The sequence below is a fragment of the Carassius gibelio genome, chromosome B13, assembly GCF_023724105.1.
Source record: "Carassius gibelio isolate Cgi1373 ecotype wild population from Czech Republic chromosome B13, carGib1.2-hapl.c, whole genome shotgun sequence".
Lineage (NCBI taxonomy): Eukaryota > Metazoa > Chordata > Actinopteri > Cypriniformes > Cyprinidae > Carassius > Carassius gibelio.
Window position 1 is genome coordinate 7,023,103 of NC_068408.1, and position 13,604 is coordinate 7,036,706.

A 13,604-nucleotide genomic window follows, 5' to 3' on the forward strand; every position below is an offset into this window, starting at 1 on the left:
TATTTTTTTTCCACTCTCTCTGTATGCGTTTTATTTTTCTTTTGTGGCCTTTCCCGCTTTTGTCAGTTTTTTTTTTTTTTTTGCTAATCAGTATAAGGCATAGTTTATAGTGGAATACTAGCTTATTGTCTAGCTCTCTAAACAACGCAGTTATTTAGCATTGGACCTTTGACATTCAGATGCCAAAATAAATGCCTTAAAATAATACACTACCATTCAAAACTGTCTGTAAGAATTTTATTAATTTTTAAATTAAGACTTTTATTAAGCAAGTTTGCATTAAGTTGATCCAAAGTGACAAAGATTTCTATTTAAATGCTGTTTTTAATCCTGTAAAAGAATCCTGTATAAAGGTTTCCCAAACAATATTAAGCACAACTGTTTTCAACATTAATGTTAAGAAATTACTTGTGCAGCAAATCAGCATATAAAAATAATCGAAGATTCATGCGACACTGACGACTGTAGTAATGATGCTGAAAATTCAGCTTTACCATCACAGGAATAAATTACTTTTTAAAATACATTCAAATAGAAAACAATTATTTTAAGTTTTACAAATGTTTCACACTATCAGTAGTAGTATTTTCTTTATTTATTTTCTTTATTTTTTTATCAAATAAATGCAGCCTTGATGAGTACTTATTACAAAAACATCATAAAAATCTTATTGACCCAGAAATGTTGAATGGTAGTATATATTATTAATTCTTACTTTGTGTTGGCTGATGCATTAGGTGATTTTTTCTTTTTAACGAGTGAGACTTTTTTGAAAAATGTTACCGATACTCTTGATAACATTTTTACATTATTATGTATGCCATAATATATATGCAGGTAGTTTCCGTTTCCATTTTCCTTTAATTCAAGTATATATACCAACTGACACTAGAGGGAGTTCTTACACAGTAAACTGTAAATATACATTTATAAATACACTTGTTAACAGCATAACAGATTTAATATATGACTGAATATTACCGTTTCTATAATTCATACAGATATCTAGTATGTCTTGAGAGCATCAGTCTATAGACATCCAAAATAATCCTCCTCTTTCATCAGCAGCACTTGAAAGTGACCTGTGGTTCGTGCAATCACAGGCGTCCCATATGAAGAGCACATGGCACAAAGAGTATGAAAGTCTGCTGTATTTAAAAGCATGCCTCCGCTATATCAGGGGAAAATGACTTCTGCGACCTACAGCACATCTGACCACCAGCCTGCTATTGTGGCCTCAGTGGTTTGTGGCCTGGATGTATTGTTTAGGAAAAGTCTATTGATAACACAGCTGTTGGGAAGAGGCCTTTGAGATTTAAGACCTTTCCAGTAAAAGTGTGCTTCTTACATTGAATTGGCATTTGACACTTTACTGGACATTATTTATAAAGTATTTAAAGGAATAGTTCACCCAAAAATGATAATTTGCTTAAATGTTCCCACCCTCAGGCTATGCAAAAAATAGATGAGTTTTGTTTTATCACTGTAACCGATGTGGAGACCTTTAGCATTACATCACTTGCTCAATAATGGTTCCTCTAGAAGTGAATGGGTGCCGTCAGAATGAGAGTCCAAACAGCAGATAAAAACATCACAATGATCCAAAAGTAATCCACACAACTTCAGCCCATTAATTAACATCTAGAGAAGCAAAAAGCTGTGTGTTTGCAAGAAACAAATCCACTTTTAATGATGTTTTTACTTTGTGCTCTGTCCATAAATATGTATGTAGATTTCTCTGTGAGATGGACATGGAGGAATTAACATTTTAAGGGTCAAATGCCTTAATGATTGCTTTGTTTATTACAAAAGCAGAGCTTTTTTGCTTCTCAAGAAGTTAATTTATGGCCTGGAGTTGTGTGGATCAACTGTTTGGACTGTTATTCTGACGGCACCCATTCACTGCAGAGGATCCATTGGTGATTAGGTGATGTAATGCTACATTTCTCCAAATCTGTTCCCATGAAGAAACAAACTCCTATATGTCTTGGATGGTGGAGTACATTTTCAGCAATTATTACACTCTTTTTTTTTTTTTTATTCCTAAACTATGCTTTTGCTGTTAAATATATTTCAAATAAATAAATGCATTGAATGTAAAATAAAGTCCTGCCACAACGTTTTCTTGTTAAACTTATGCAAGGCCGATGCAAGTGAAATGGCAACATTGTAGGCTAATTCACCGCTTTGCTCTGATGTGTGGCAGTGCATTTAAAAAAAAAAAAAACTCAAGTGATTAATGCTGCATTTTTTGAAAACCATGGCAGTATTTTCTCAGACTGTGGTGCCCTTCATGGACGTGCGAAGCTGTTCTATGATGGCCTGCGTTATGAAACTCGCGACTCATGCGAAGAGAGCGAAAACAGGAGGTGACGGTGGGGGTAAACCAGAGGAGGTGCTATAATTTGAAAAGGCAGTTGTTTATTGTTGAAGAGCATGTATTTATTTCATGGCACCGCAAATTGTGGCTCAGGGCAGAGCCGGGTCTCGGTGGGTAATTACAGAGCTTGAGGCAGCGCCCCACCACAGCAGCGTCTCTTAAGAGCCTGTGCCTTCCCTTCACTTCACACACACATACACAGTGAGGACTTGCCATCTATTTCCATTAAGACATTGCATGTTCTTGCTGAGGAACTTGCTTAGGATCTTCTTCACTAATGATGCTTGATAGACTTGATAGACTTCACTGTAGGTGAATTAGCATTGTATCAGTCAAACTGTCAAGTCTGGACTTTGACTTTGCTCTTGTCTAAATTTCTTTCCAGTGTCCTTAGAAACATTTTGACTGAAAGGTTTGTGTTTAAATGCTCGAAATTACTTAGAAGACAAATATAAACAATTTTTAATGTTTTAATGTTTATTTAAAAATGCAGTAAAAGCAACCATGTCGTGAAACTTTTTCTTCTTTTAGCATATTTTAAAGTGCCATTTATTTTTGTGAGCAGTCATTACTCCAGTGTTGAGTGTCATATCATTCAGAAGTCATTCTAATGTGCTGCTTTAGAAACTATGATTAATTCTTTGCTGAAAAAAAAATATCAAAAGATCAACATTTTTTACATAAATCTTTTGTCACGTTTGGTCAGTTTAATGCATCCTTGCTGAATAAAAGCATTAATTTCTAAACAAATAAAACAAACAAATTAAATTTTTTTTTGCCTATGTTAATTTCTTTACAAAAATATTTAGTTTTTATTATTTTATTTCATTATTTAGTTTGTCTCACAGCAACTTTATACAGTATCTCATGGCTGTGACTTTATTCCGTGTAGCTGCAACTTTTTATATCTCTATTTTCTGACTATATTTCCTAGCATCTGTTTTTATACTTCACAATTGCAACTTTTCTCTCCTAACTGCAACTCTATTTTAAAATGTGAATAAATTGTAGGTACCCCTTTATAACTCAGAATCTGTCACTGTGATCTCATAAATTCTCATGAAGTTGGTTAAGCTCTAGATAAAGGGAGTCGACTTTGAAAAAATTCAAATATAGTGTTTTTTGCCATTTAAATAAATAAGTTAGTGTTATCTCATAGCTTTGATGACTTTCCCATTATTATAAAATGTGGAAAAACCGTAGCAATGAGGAATGAGTAGGTGTGTGCAATTTAGTTTTGGCTGGTAGTGTATGTCACGTATGCCACACATGAGTCAGATTTAATGCATATGTATATAGGAAGTAATAGTCTTGTTGAGGCACTTATGTATATTTTTGGCACTTTTTCCTCTCCCTTTCAGTCATTTTGCAATATTTCTCTTAGATTAGCTGCTCTAACAGGATCCCCCTTCCTGTCTTGGTTTACCCAGTGGGAGGGTCCTGCATTCAAGTACACAGTCACACCAACTTTGGCACAAAAACAACTTAATTGCTAGTTTTCAATTGACAGTGAATATATGAACACAGGTTAGGTAACTGAGGAAACTGTTAAATATTTTCATAAAATGGTAGGGCATTTTTTTCCCCTTCGCATTTTTCTCTTGTTTGTTTCTAAATCTGTACATGGAAGTTACGGTAATTGTTGCTGAGGTACAGCCCACCTTGCACACATTTATGGTTGTGATTTGCTAGAAATATTCCTATGAATCTAAAACAGTCCTTTTGAGGTTTGCTAAAACTGAAATGCACTGAATATCAACAGAACGTGCTAATCTGGTCTCAAACTCACAGACGTGCAATCATTTAAAATATGTACAAATAATAACAAGTAGCTGTTTGTTTTATCTATAGAGTGAAGCACTATGGATGGAGGTGAAAATGAGTCTTGAGATATTTAAGACAATCCTTACTGTGGTTTAAAGAGAAGGATGTCTTGCTTTTTTTGGAGTGAGGTTTGTGGTCTCCTCACTGGAGAAACATCTATGTGGTTATGCAGCTTCTTTTAGTCACTTGGAATTTGACATATTGAGTTATTCAGGACTTTGAGATCGTCCTGTGGCTTTGTGTTACAAATTCGACCATAAGAAGTTTTAGTGTGTGTGAACAGATCAAAATGAGAAAAATAGCAACTTCATGTTTACAATATAACCTTTTGTTAAAAGTACATTGTATGTATTGACAGTTTTATATGTGGGTATCCTAGACTGAACTAGATGAGTCTCCACTAGCATAAACCACAGTTTTAAGTGTGTGTTTTGAGCTATCTCTCTATCCATCTATTGTGCCTATGTTAATTCTCATCCATCCATCTATAGCCTACACTATATCAAACTACATGAAAAATGTATAAAAAAATTAAATTGTAAAAAAAAGTCACAATTTTGTGAAAATATACTAGAAATCAAACAACTAGCAAAAAAAAGTCAGTTCTGCTGCATCTGCATTGATGTGAAACGCTTTGAAATAGAGATGGAGAGATCTGTGGGAGGGATGTAGAAGTGATGGAGGGAGAGAGAGGGAGGGGGAGGAGAGGGACAGAGTGTATGTTCAACTCTCTCCTTCATTCATTTTCCTTCAGTCCGTGACTGACGTGACTTACGTGTGGCTGCCAGGTGAGTAAAATTTGACTTGTAACTCACTGCTGCTCTGCTATCTGCTATGGTTCCTAATGATGTTCTTAAAATGTATTCTCTGTTTATCCTTTTCTTCTAGTGCATGCTTTACATCACAATGGGTTTCATTTATTGGTTTATGAATAAATACTGGGATGTGGTAAAATATGTTATGTATATACATTGGTATCTATTTGTATCTCTGAATAGTTTTCTCCACATAGAGATGGTGAAGTAATAGCCAGTTATTTCTGTTTGTTGTTGGATACTTATAATCATGTTGCTATTTATGCACACAAATTGTAGACCCTTTTTTTCTTAATTTGAACTTTCATGTGAAATGTTCCTGCATCCATACTTCTACTCAACTTTTCTTCCATCCATCACATGCTCTAATGCAATATGCACAGATCTGTTGGGTGAACCTCACAAACACCTGCAAAGATACTGTCTTGGTCAAATAAGTAAAAATAACAGATAGAAATAACATTTTGGATTTAGTTTCAATTTAAAATCTAATTTAAATTTAATTTTTTACAATTTAATTTTAGTTTTAATTGTAAAGTCATAATGCAAAAAGCAACAACAAAAAAACATTGTTCTTTAAATGTTCTTAATTGCCTTTATGCAAAATGTTATTATACATTTTATTATATAGTAAATATAGTATACTATTTTGTTACATTTTCTTCTTTTGATTTTTAAGTGAAATGTGGGATTAAAAATTACATTAAATTTTTTTTAGAAAGTATTTCCACTTAATTTTTTTTTTTACTTTTCTTTAAAAAGTATTTTTGCTAAGTATGTCCAGATAAACAGATAAAGAGGCATGTAGTGGGTCACCTCATGGTGGCTGCCATTTTGACATCACATGACCTGCTTCATTTGTCTTTATAACACACTCAATGCAACTTATAAAAATACTGGTAATTTCATTTTGTAGTTCATTTAGTAAAAATTACACTCTTTGTTTTGCATTCCAGAAGACTCCCCTCTGTGCAATCATGATTCGGGCCATCAGTCCCATTTGTGTTCTTGTCTTTGCACTCCTCTTTGTGTGCATGGATGCACGTCCCGAATCGCCAGGCCGCTCAAGGCGTGCTCCTGCTGCAAAAGTGCGATTGGCAGGTATCGGCCACAGAGAAAACGAGGGACGAGTTGAAGTCCTGCACAACGGGACCTGGGGCACTGTATGCGATGATGAGGTCGACATTAAACTCGCTAATGTGGTTTGCAGGGAACTGGGTTTCCAAAGTGGCATAACATGGGCGCACAGTGCCAAGTACGGAGAGGGAGAAGGTGAGTAAATTTATCTGTAAAAATACATGACCTGTGACTTATGAATCTTTAATCACTCTCATCTATCCTCATTTACTTACCTTTATGTTGTTCCAAACCTGTGTTTAGCAGAATGTCTGTGCTGCTCTTTTTGACAAATGAAAATGAACCAAGGGCCATCAAGCTCCAAAAATGTTTTTGGGTGAACTATTTCTTTAAGAGTTGCTGTCTGAATAGCTTAGGTTTAGGAGATTTGATCACTGTTATTTTCACATTTAACTGTGGATGACGTGAAATACTTGAACACAGTTGTGTAAGAAGGCACAGTGTTAAATTTAATAGCTATTTCTCACTAGTGCAAGTGCACAGGGCTACTGTTCTTTACATTGCCCAAATCTCTCCCTGTAATTTCACTTTAAGGCAGCTATAAAGACAGCCACTAACCCAAAGCATGTATAACACTTAGTTGGCAAGACAACACTGTCATTAAAACTAAAACAAACCCTTCAGACAGCTTCACTAGAGCTCTTTTGTAATGCTTTTGATGGTGATGCTTCTCTCACATATTAACTTGTATTGTGTACATGAAGTCTGCAGACTTCAACTTTATACATATGTATTAACATTTATTTAAACAACTTTTATTATGGAGCAGCTGGTAGTGGCTTGTTCAAAGTAACAATTCATCCCAAAAAATATTTACTCATCCTCTCGTTGTTCTAAATCTGTATGACTTTCTTCTGTGGAACACAAAATAACTTTTAATACTGATAGCTTTTTTAAGATTGTATCACAATGATTTGAGACTGAAACTTTTAAAGTTAAAGAATGACAAAGTACCATAAAAGTGGTCCATGTAACTTGCATTCTAAGTCTTTCAAGCCCATACAATAACTCTGTTATTAACAGACCAAACTGTAAATCAATATTCATTGATAATCTTTTCCTTGAATGTTAAAAGAATAATTCACCATCAGGTCATCCAAGATTTGGAGAAATTTTGCATTATATCAGTTGCTCACCAATGGATCAGTAAATGGGTGCCATCAGAATGAGAGTCCAAACTGCTAATAAAAACATTAAAATAATTCACCACAATTCTTTAGTCCATCACGTGATGTCTTGGGAAGTGAAAAGCAGCATGTTTGTAATAAACAAATCAATCATTAAGAAGCTGCTACCTTCAAACCATCCCTTTTGACAAAAATCCCAGTCCTTTATCCATAATAGGCTATTGCTTTCTCTAGTGAAAAAGTCATCTTGTCTGAATACACATGGATCACACTCTGTTTACAAGTAAAAGCCAAAACCATTTAAAAAATATATGTTTGGATTTGGATTTGTACTGGATGAACTTAGAAAGCATTGTAATTATGGATTAATGTTTTATGATGGATTTGTTTCTAAAAATGCAGTTTTACACGTCACAAGACATGAACAGATGGACTGGAGTCATGTGGAATACTCATGGATTATTGTGATGCTTTTATCAGATGTTCAGATGTTTGGACCTTCATTCTGACGGCACCCATTCACTCCATTGGGGAGCAAGTGATGTAATGCTTAAGTTCTCAAAATATGTTCCACTGATTAAACAAACTCATCTACATCTTCGATGGGCTTAAAGCGAATAAATGTTCAGTAAATGTAAATTTATGGGTGAATAATTGCTTTATACAACTCGAGAACCGGGTCACACTGAGAAGTTGTCATCAAGATTTTTTTTTTCTTTTTTCTTTTTTTGGTTGAACTATCACTTTAAGACACATAACTGATGTTATATTGTTCCAGTGCTTTTGTAACCTGTAACATCTGTCACAGGCCCCATTTGGATGGATAATGTGAGGTGTGAAGGAACAGAGAAAACTCTCAAAGACTGCAAGTCGAACGGATGGGGTATTAATGACTGCAAGCACTCTGAGGATCTTGGGGTGGTCTGCACTCCAGAGAGAAGGCTGGACCTAGTGCATCCTGGAGTCACCAGAAGAGGGCACACCATCTCTCTCAGGCCAAACCCAGTCACCTCGAACCGTTGGCAGGACATTTACTCCAATTCAAGGACACCTGCACATCTCAGTCAAGGCAACGGACATACCCAGGATCACAGCAGATGGGATCAATTCTCCAGACAGCAGTTTCATAATCCGGTAAATAGAGATTGGAGTAGATCTACATATGTATACATCATATACATATGTAATGCATTTTACTTAAATTTTGTTTTAGCTAGACATTTAAATAAAGAGTTTAATCATCTTCATGTCCGTCTAAACTTGTATGACTTTCTTTCTACTGTGGAAAATATAATAATATATTTTAAAGAATATTTCTTGAAGACTTGGAACATAAGAACAAAAGCTGCAACTGATCACATTTTATGTTCTTATTGTACTTTTTGCCATTTTAATAACATTTACATGACATACATGGCATATACAAAGAACTCAGGGTTTGAAACAATATGAGAGTAAAAAAAGGCATATTTTTCATTTTGGGGTGAACGATTCCAATTGCAGGTTATGCTCATGAGAAAATGTTTTCAATCTTCCTCTAGTCTGCCAGTAGGGTGAAGATCGAGGAAGTCCGCCTCAAGCCGATCTTGATGGTTACAAAGAAGCGTGCTCTTGTTACGGAAGGTGTGGTGGAAGTAAAGCATGCTGGGAGATGGAGACAGGTGTGTGACAAAGGCTGGAGTCTGAACAGCAGCAGAGTTGTGTGTGGGATGCTTGGCTTTCCTGATGCGGAGCAGCCCAACATAAACACTTACAAGTGAGTCATGCAGATTTTATTGAAATCAACAACATTAGCACTGGCATGAATCTCTGAGATTTTGGAGAGAATTAACATCATATTAAATTATCTCGGTTTTTGGCTGATGTTAGTTTTGTTACATTTCATTGTGTTAGTACTCCCAGAGTTTTAACTAACAACATAATATCCAGTCCAGACTGCAGCTGATTCTGGCCAAAAACTGCCCACTTGCACAGGAAACGACTGTCTGGCTGACATGTAGCCGAACTGTATCAACCAGCTACGCTTTTATTTTTACATGCTGTTTATGTAAGGGTAAATAGAGGTGAAACTATTTTAAATGCTTCTGTAAAAAAAAAATAACTAAAACTTGTTTTTGAAAAAATCATGGTTACACTTACTATTAAAGCTATATTTATTTAATCAAAAATAAAGTAAAAACAGCAATATTTTAAAAACATTTTTGTATCTTTCAAAAAAGTAATTTAAGCCTGTGATGGTTGAATTTTTAGCCATATTAAGACATATATTCCAATCATGATCCTTCTTGATCCTTTTTTTATCTTCTTTTCTTTGTATGTTTTGGATTTGCTATGTTTGTTGGACCACACAGGGTGTAGGGATGATGATATTCTGTGTAGACAAAGTTCATGTCTAAGCAACGGAAGATGTTTGTCTCTGCATATAGCAGAAAGTGAAAGATTCACCATCTCTTTTGGCTGGAATGGCACATCTGTTTTCCTTATCTTTGTTCCCCAGGCACCTTTCACACACCTAAACACTTAACCAATGATTAAAAGATCTTTCAAACCTATGATGCTATCTGGATCTCAGCATTACTGAAATGAACAGTCTGCTCTGAACGCTTAGGTCTAAGTGAGAAGTCTAATATCCCTGCTGATTGTTATTGGAAAGGGACATCAGTTTTAGTCTTCCAAGTGTCTATTGTTGGGAGAAAGAGTTTCAGGTTTGTTTAATGATTTTATTGACATTGCCACCCTTGACTTTCTCCTGCCTCCTCACAGAATGTTTCCCTGAACAGTGTTCCCGACTGAGCTGTACTGTTGTTGTTGTCTCACTTGGTTAGTTCTTTTAATAATGTAAAGAGCAGTTTATTGTTGGGAGTTTCTGGACTTTCTGGCTATTACTCTAAAAAGGCATTTATGCAGGTTGTGTACTGCATCCTCAGGTATCTTTGATGGGTTTATGCATATAATAGTTATTGTGCTGTGAAATCTATTGGAGTTTGATGCCTGCAGATTCTTCTTGCAGTGTGGCTTAGACGGGATACAGGATATGTGTATTTAGAAGTCTATTCTAGAGCATAAATACAGGATCAGAGATGACAAGGTTCCAGTCCTGCTTTTTTAATTTGTTTTAGAAAAGTTATTTTGTTAGAGCAATTTTGTGCTCGTGTTTGTTGCCTTTATATGTACACTTTCAACCCATCTACCTACCCTACCTACCATTTAATTTTACCTACCTGTTTATTTATGGTAAATGGACTGCATTTAGATAGCGCTTTCAACAGATCCCATGGCCATCCAAAGCGCTTTACAATTTGGCTATAAATTATGTATCTACCTACTGAGTTTCTTTCCCTACTTCCTATCTACCATTCATTTTACTCACCTTCCTACTTATCCACCTACTGTACCCACTTACTTATCTAGAATCTCCTTAGTTATCTCCCTAGTTATACTCCCCTCATACTAGGGCTGTGCAATTCTAGATTAGTTGTTGGAAACATAAGTAGGATAGTAAAAAGTTAGGCAGGTAGGTATGAGGTAGGGCTGTGTGATTAATCACATGCGATTGTCATGTGCATCTCGTCAGTAAAGCTGGTTCCATGATTAGTAGTAAATCTCCTTCACCTGCTTTCAGATGGAGCGGCATTTAATACACAGAGCCGCAGATCACTGACAAGCTGCGCAATATCGTGTTCATTATCGCAGGTGATTCGATATATATTAATAATGAGCGTGATATTGCCTAATTGTCAGTGACATACGGCTCTGTGTAGTAAATGCCGCTCCATCTGAGAGCAGGTGATGGAGATTTACTACTAATCATGGAACCAGCTTTACTGACAATCGCATGCGATTTATTGCACAGCCTTACCTCATACCTACCTGCCTGACTTTTTACTATTCTACTTCTGTTCCCACTAAGGCCAGGCATACACTGTGCATATTGATTTTCATCCGATTTTGAGCGGAATTCTGACTCGTGCGACTCTTTTTCGGGTCGGGACGATTTTCAGCATTTTCGTGCATCGTTCGTCATGCAGTGTTCGTGCAGTATACAAGGGGAAACGAGAGGCGATTAACCTCTCCCGACCGGCAATCGGTTGGTCGGATGGATTTCTGACATGTCAGAAATTTTGGTCGCCTCTCGTGAGGTATCGCATTATTGAAGTAGGGCTATGAACCGATTTTCCGCATTTCCCTAACTGCGTGTGCATGAAACCATAAACGAAACCATGTTTACACGGCGTGTATTGTGGACTGAAGTGATAGAGGGAAACTTGTGGAGTTATGGCAAAGAAAAATAAAAGAGGGAAGAAAACGCCTGCTTACCTCCAGTTCACGTTGCAAAAAAGATAAACCATATTGGCCACCTGCATGTCTAGATACGCCTACACCTTTTTTTTTTTTTTGGACGTTTCAGCACACAGAATTGCGCATATCACCAAAGCAGTGTGTTTATCCCGGGAAACCATGTTTATTTTATGTTTATTTAACTTTCTATTTACCTTTACCTACTTAACAATTGACCTATTTGCCTACCTAACTACTTATCTAATGATCTGCCTACCGACTTACCTATCTGTCTATCTACAGGATCTTGGAGGAATCCTTACTTATTTTCTTCTTGAACTACCTACCTACTGTTTTCAGTCCTACTTATCTAGCTACCAACATACTTAGTTAAAGGGCTAGTTCACCCAAAGATGAAAATTATGTCATCAATTACAAATCCTTTTGTCATTTCAAACCAGCAAGACCTTTGTTTATCTTCGCAACACAAAATAAGATATTTTTGATGAAATTTGAGAGCTTTCTGACCCTGCATAGACAGCAATGCAACTGACACATTCAGTGGCCAGAAATGTAGTAAGGGCATCATTAAAACCTTAATTTTATGAAGTTACTTAAATACTTTTTGTATGCAAAGAAAACAAAATAACGACATTATTCAACAGTTTCTTCTGTTCTGTGTCAGTCTTCGATGCACGTTTATGATAGTATACAACGATGCATGCTTGTGGTTGTGCTGACGCAGGAGCCTGTGCCTTGTTTACAAGCAGAGGAGTGCACACGCATGTGTCGTGGTAGTGTCGTAAACGTACGTCAAAGACTGACGCGGAAGAGAAGGAATTGTTGATTAAATTCATTAGTTTTCCTTGCACACAAAAAGTATTCTTGTAGCTTCTTAAAATTACATCTGAACCACTGATGTCACATTACTATTTTATCAATGTCTTTTCTACCTTTTTGGGCCTTGAACATTGTAGTTTCGTTGCTGTCTATGCAGGTTCAGAAAGCTCTCTGATTTCATCAAAAATATCTTAATTTGTGTTCTGAAGATAAATCACTGTCTTACATATTTGGACTGATATGAGGGTAAGTAATTCATGACATAATTTTAATTTTTGGTTTTACATTCTTACCTACCTATGTAAATTTGTACTTATTTATCTGTATACTTACTCTGTCCACCTTCTAGCAACCTTGTATCTTGCTACCAAGCTTCTTATCTATATACCTTCCCATCTAATCACATATCTATTTACCTACTTACCTACCTATGTTAATTTCTGCCTAACTACCTACTGAGCTGTGTACTTACCTACTTTACACGCCTGTCTGTAGCACATTTTTATTTCATGAACATGTCGAGTGGTGCCACCAACTCTGAGCAGGTTTTCTTAGGTTAGTTAATAATTTGCTTTTAAATTAGATGCCTAATGGAACAGGCTTACTACCTGCATTTTGCTTTCATTTGTTATTTCCTTTTCATTGTTGCCTCATTTTTTTGCTTCTCTCATAGGAGGCTGCTGTGGTTCAGAGACATTTTTTGAATAACCGAATTCACAGCACAACTATTTCATTCCCATCGTCTCAATGGGCTTTGGCCGTGCTGGCATGTTGACCCATGTGCTCGTTATAAAAAGCACCACCTTAATCTTATGGGTCTGCGGTCTCTAAGCTTTTTTAGTCTAAGGTTTGTGCTGGGGCGTTGTAAGTGTTGTACGTGCTTTCTGCTGATGATTCCTCTATGATTTGTGTCTGCTGTAGAACAAAATGTCCTGATAAATGAGCGTTGACCATTTTCCACATTTTTGTGCTCTTAAAAAAGATTGTTACTTAGCAGATAAGACCGTTGACAGGTTAATGTTATCTCTTTTTAGGCTTAATGCCCTTTTCCTTGAGTATCCTAATCTTGAGGTCACAGGAACACCTAAGCGAGCTTTTGTTTATGCATGACTCAAAGACATGCCGCAAACAGCAACTCAAAGATGCTTTTTTAAACTCAAATTAGAGTTTATAAAGCTAGCTGTGGCTTTCGTGGCTTACATC

General features: G+C 36.2%; 1 protein-coding gene across 2 annotated transcripts in view; it reads left to right on the plus strand.

Moving 5' to 3' along the window:
- Window positions 1-58: 58 nt before the first annotated feature.
- Window positions 59-13,604, plus strand: part of loxl4 (lysyl oxidase-like 4) — a 35,354-nt gene continuing 21,808 nt past the window's right edge. The window contains exons 1-4 of one of the 2 annotated variants that reach the window (XM_052572298.1): window positions 59-4,992; window positions 5,976-6,291; window positions 8,092-8,417; window positions 8,825-9,039. In XM_052572298.1, the coding sequence (XP_052428258.1) occupies window positions 5,997-6,291; window positions 8,092-8,417; window positions 8,825-9,039 (836 nt within the window). In that variant the 5' untranslated portion in view covers window positions 59-4,992; window positions 5,976-5,996. Of the gene's footprint in view, window positions 6,292-8,091; window positions 8,418-8,824; window positions 9,040-13,604 lie in introns of both variants that reach the window. The other variant, XM_052572297.1, reaches the window with a different exon arrangement.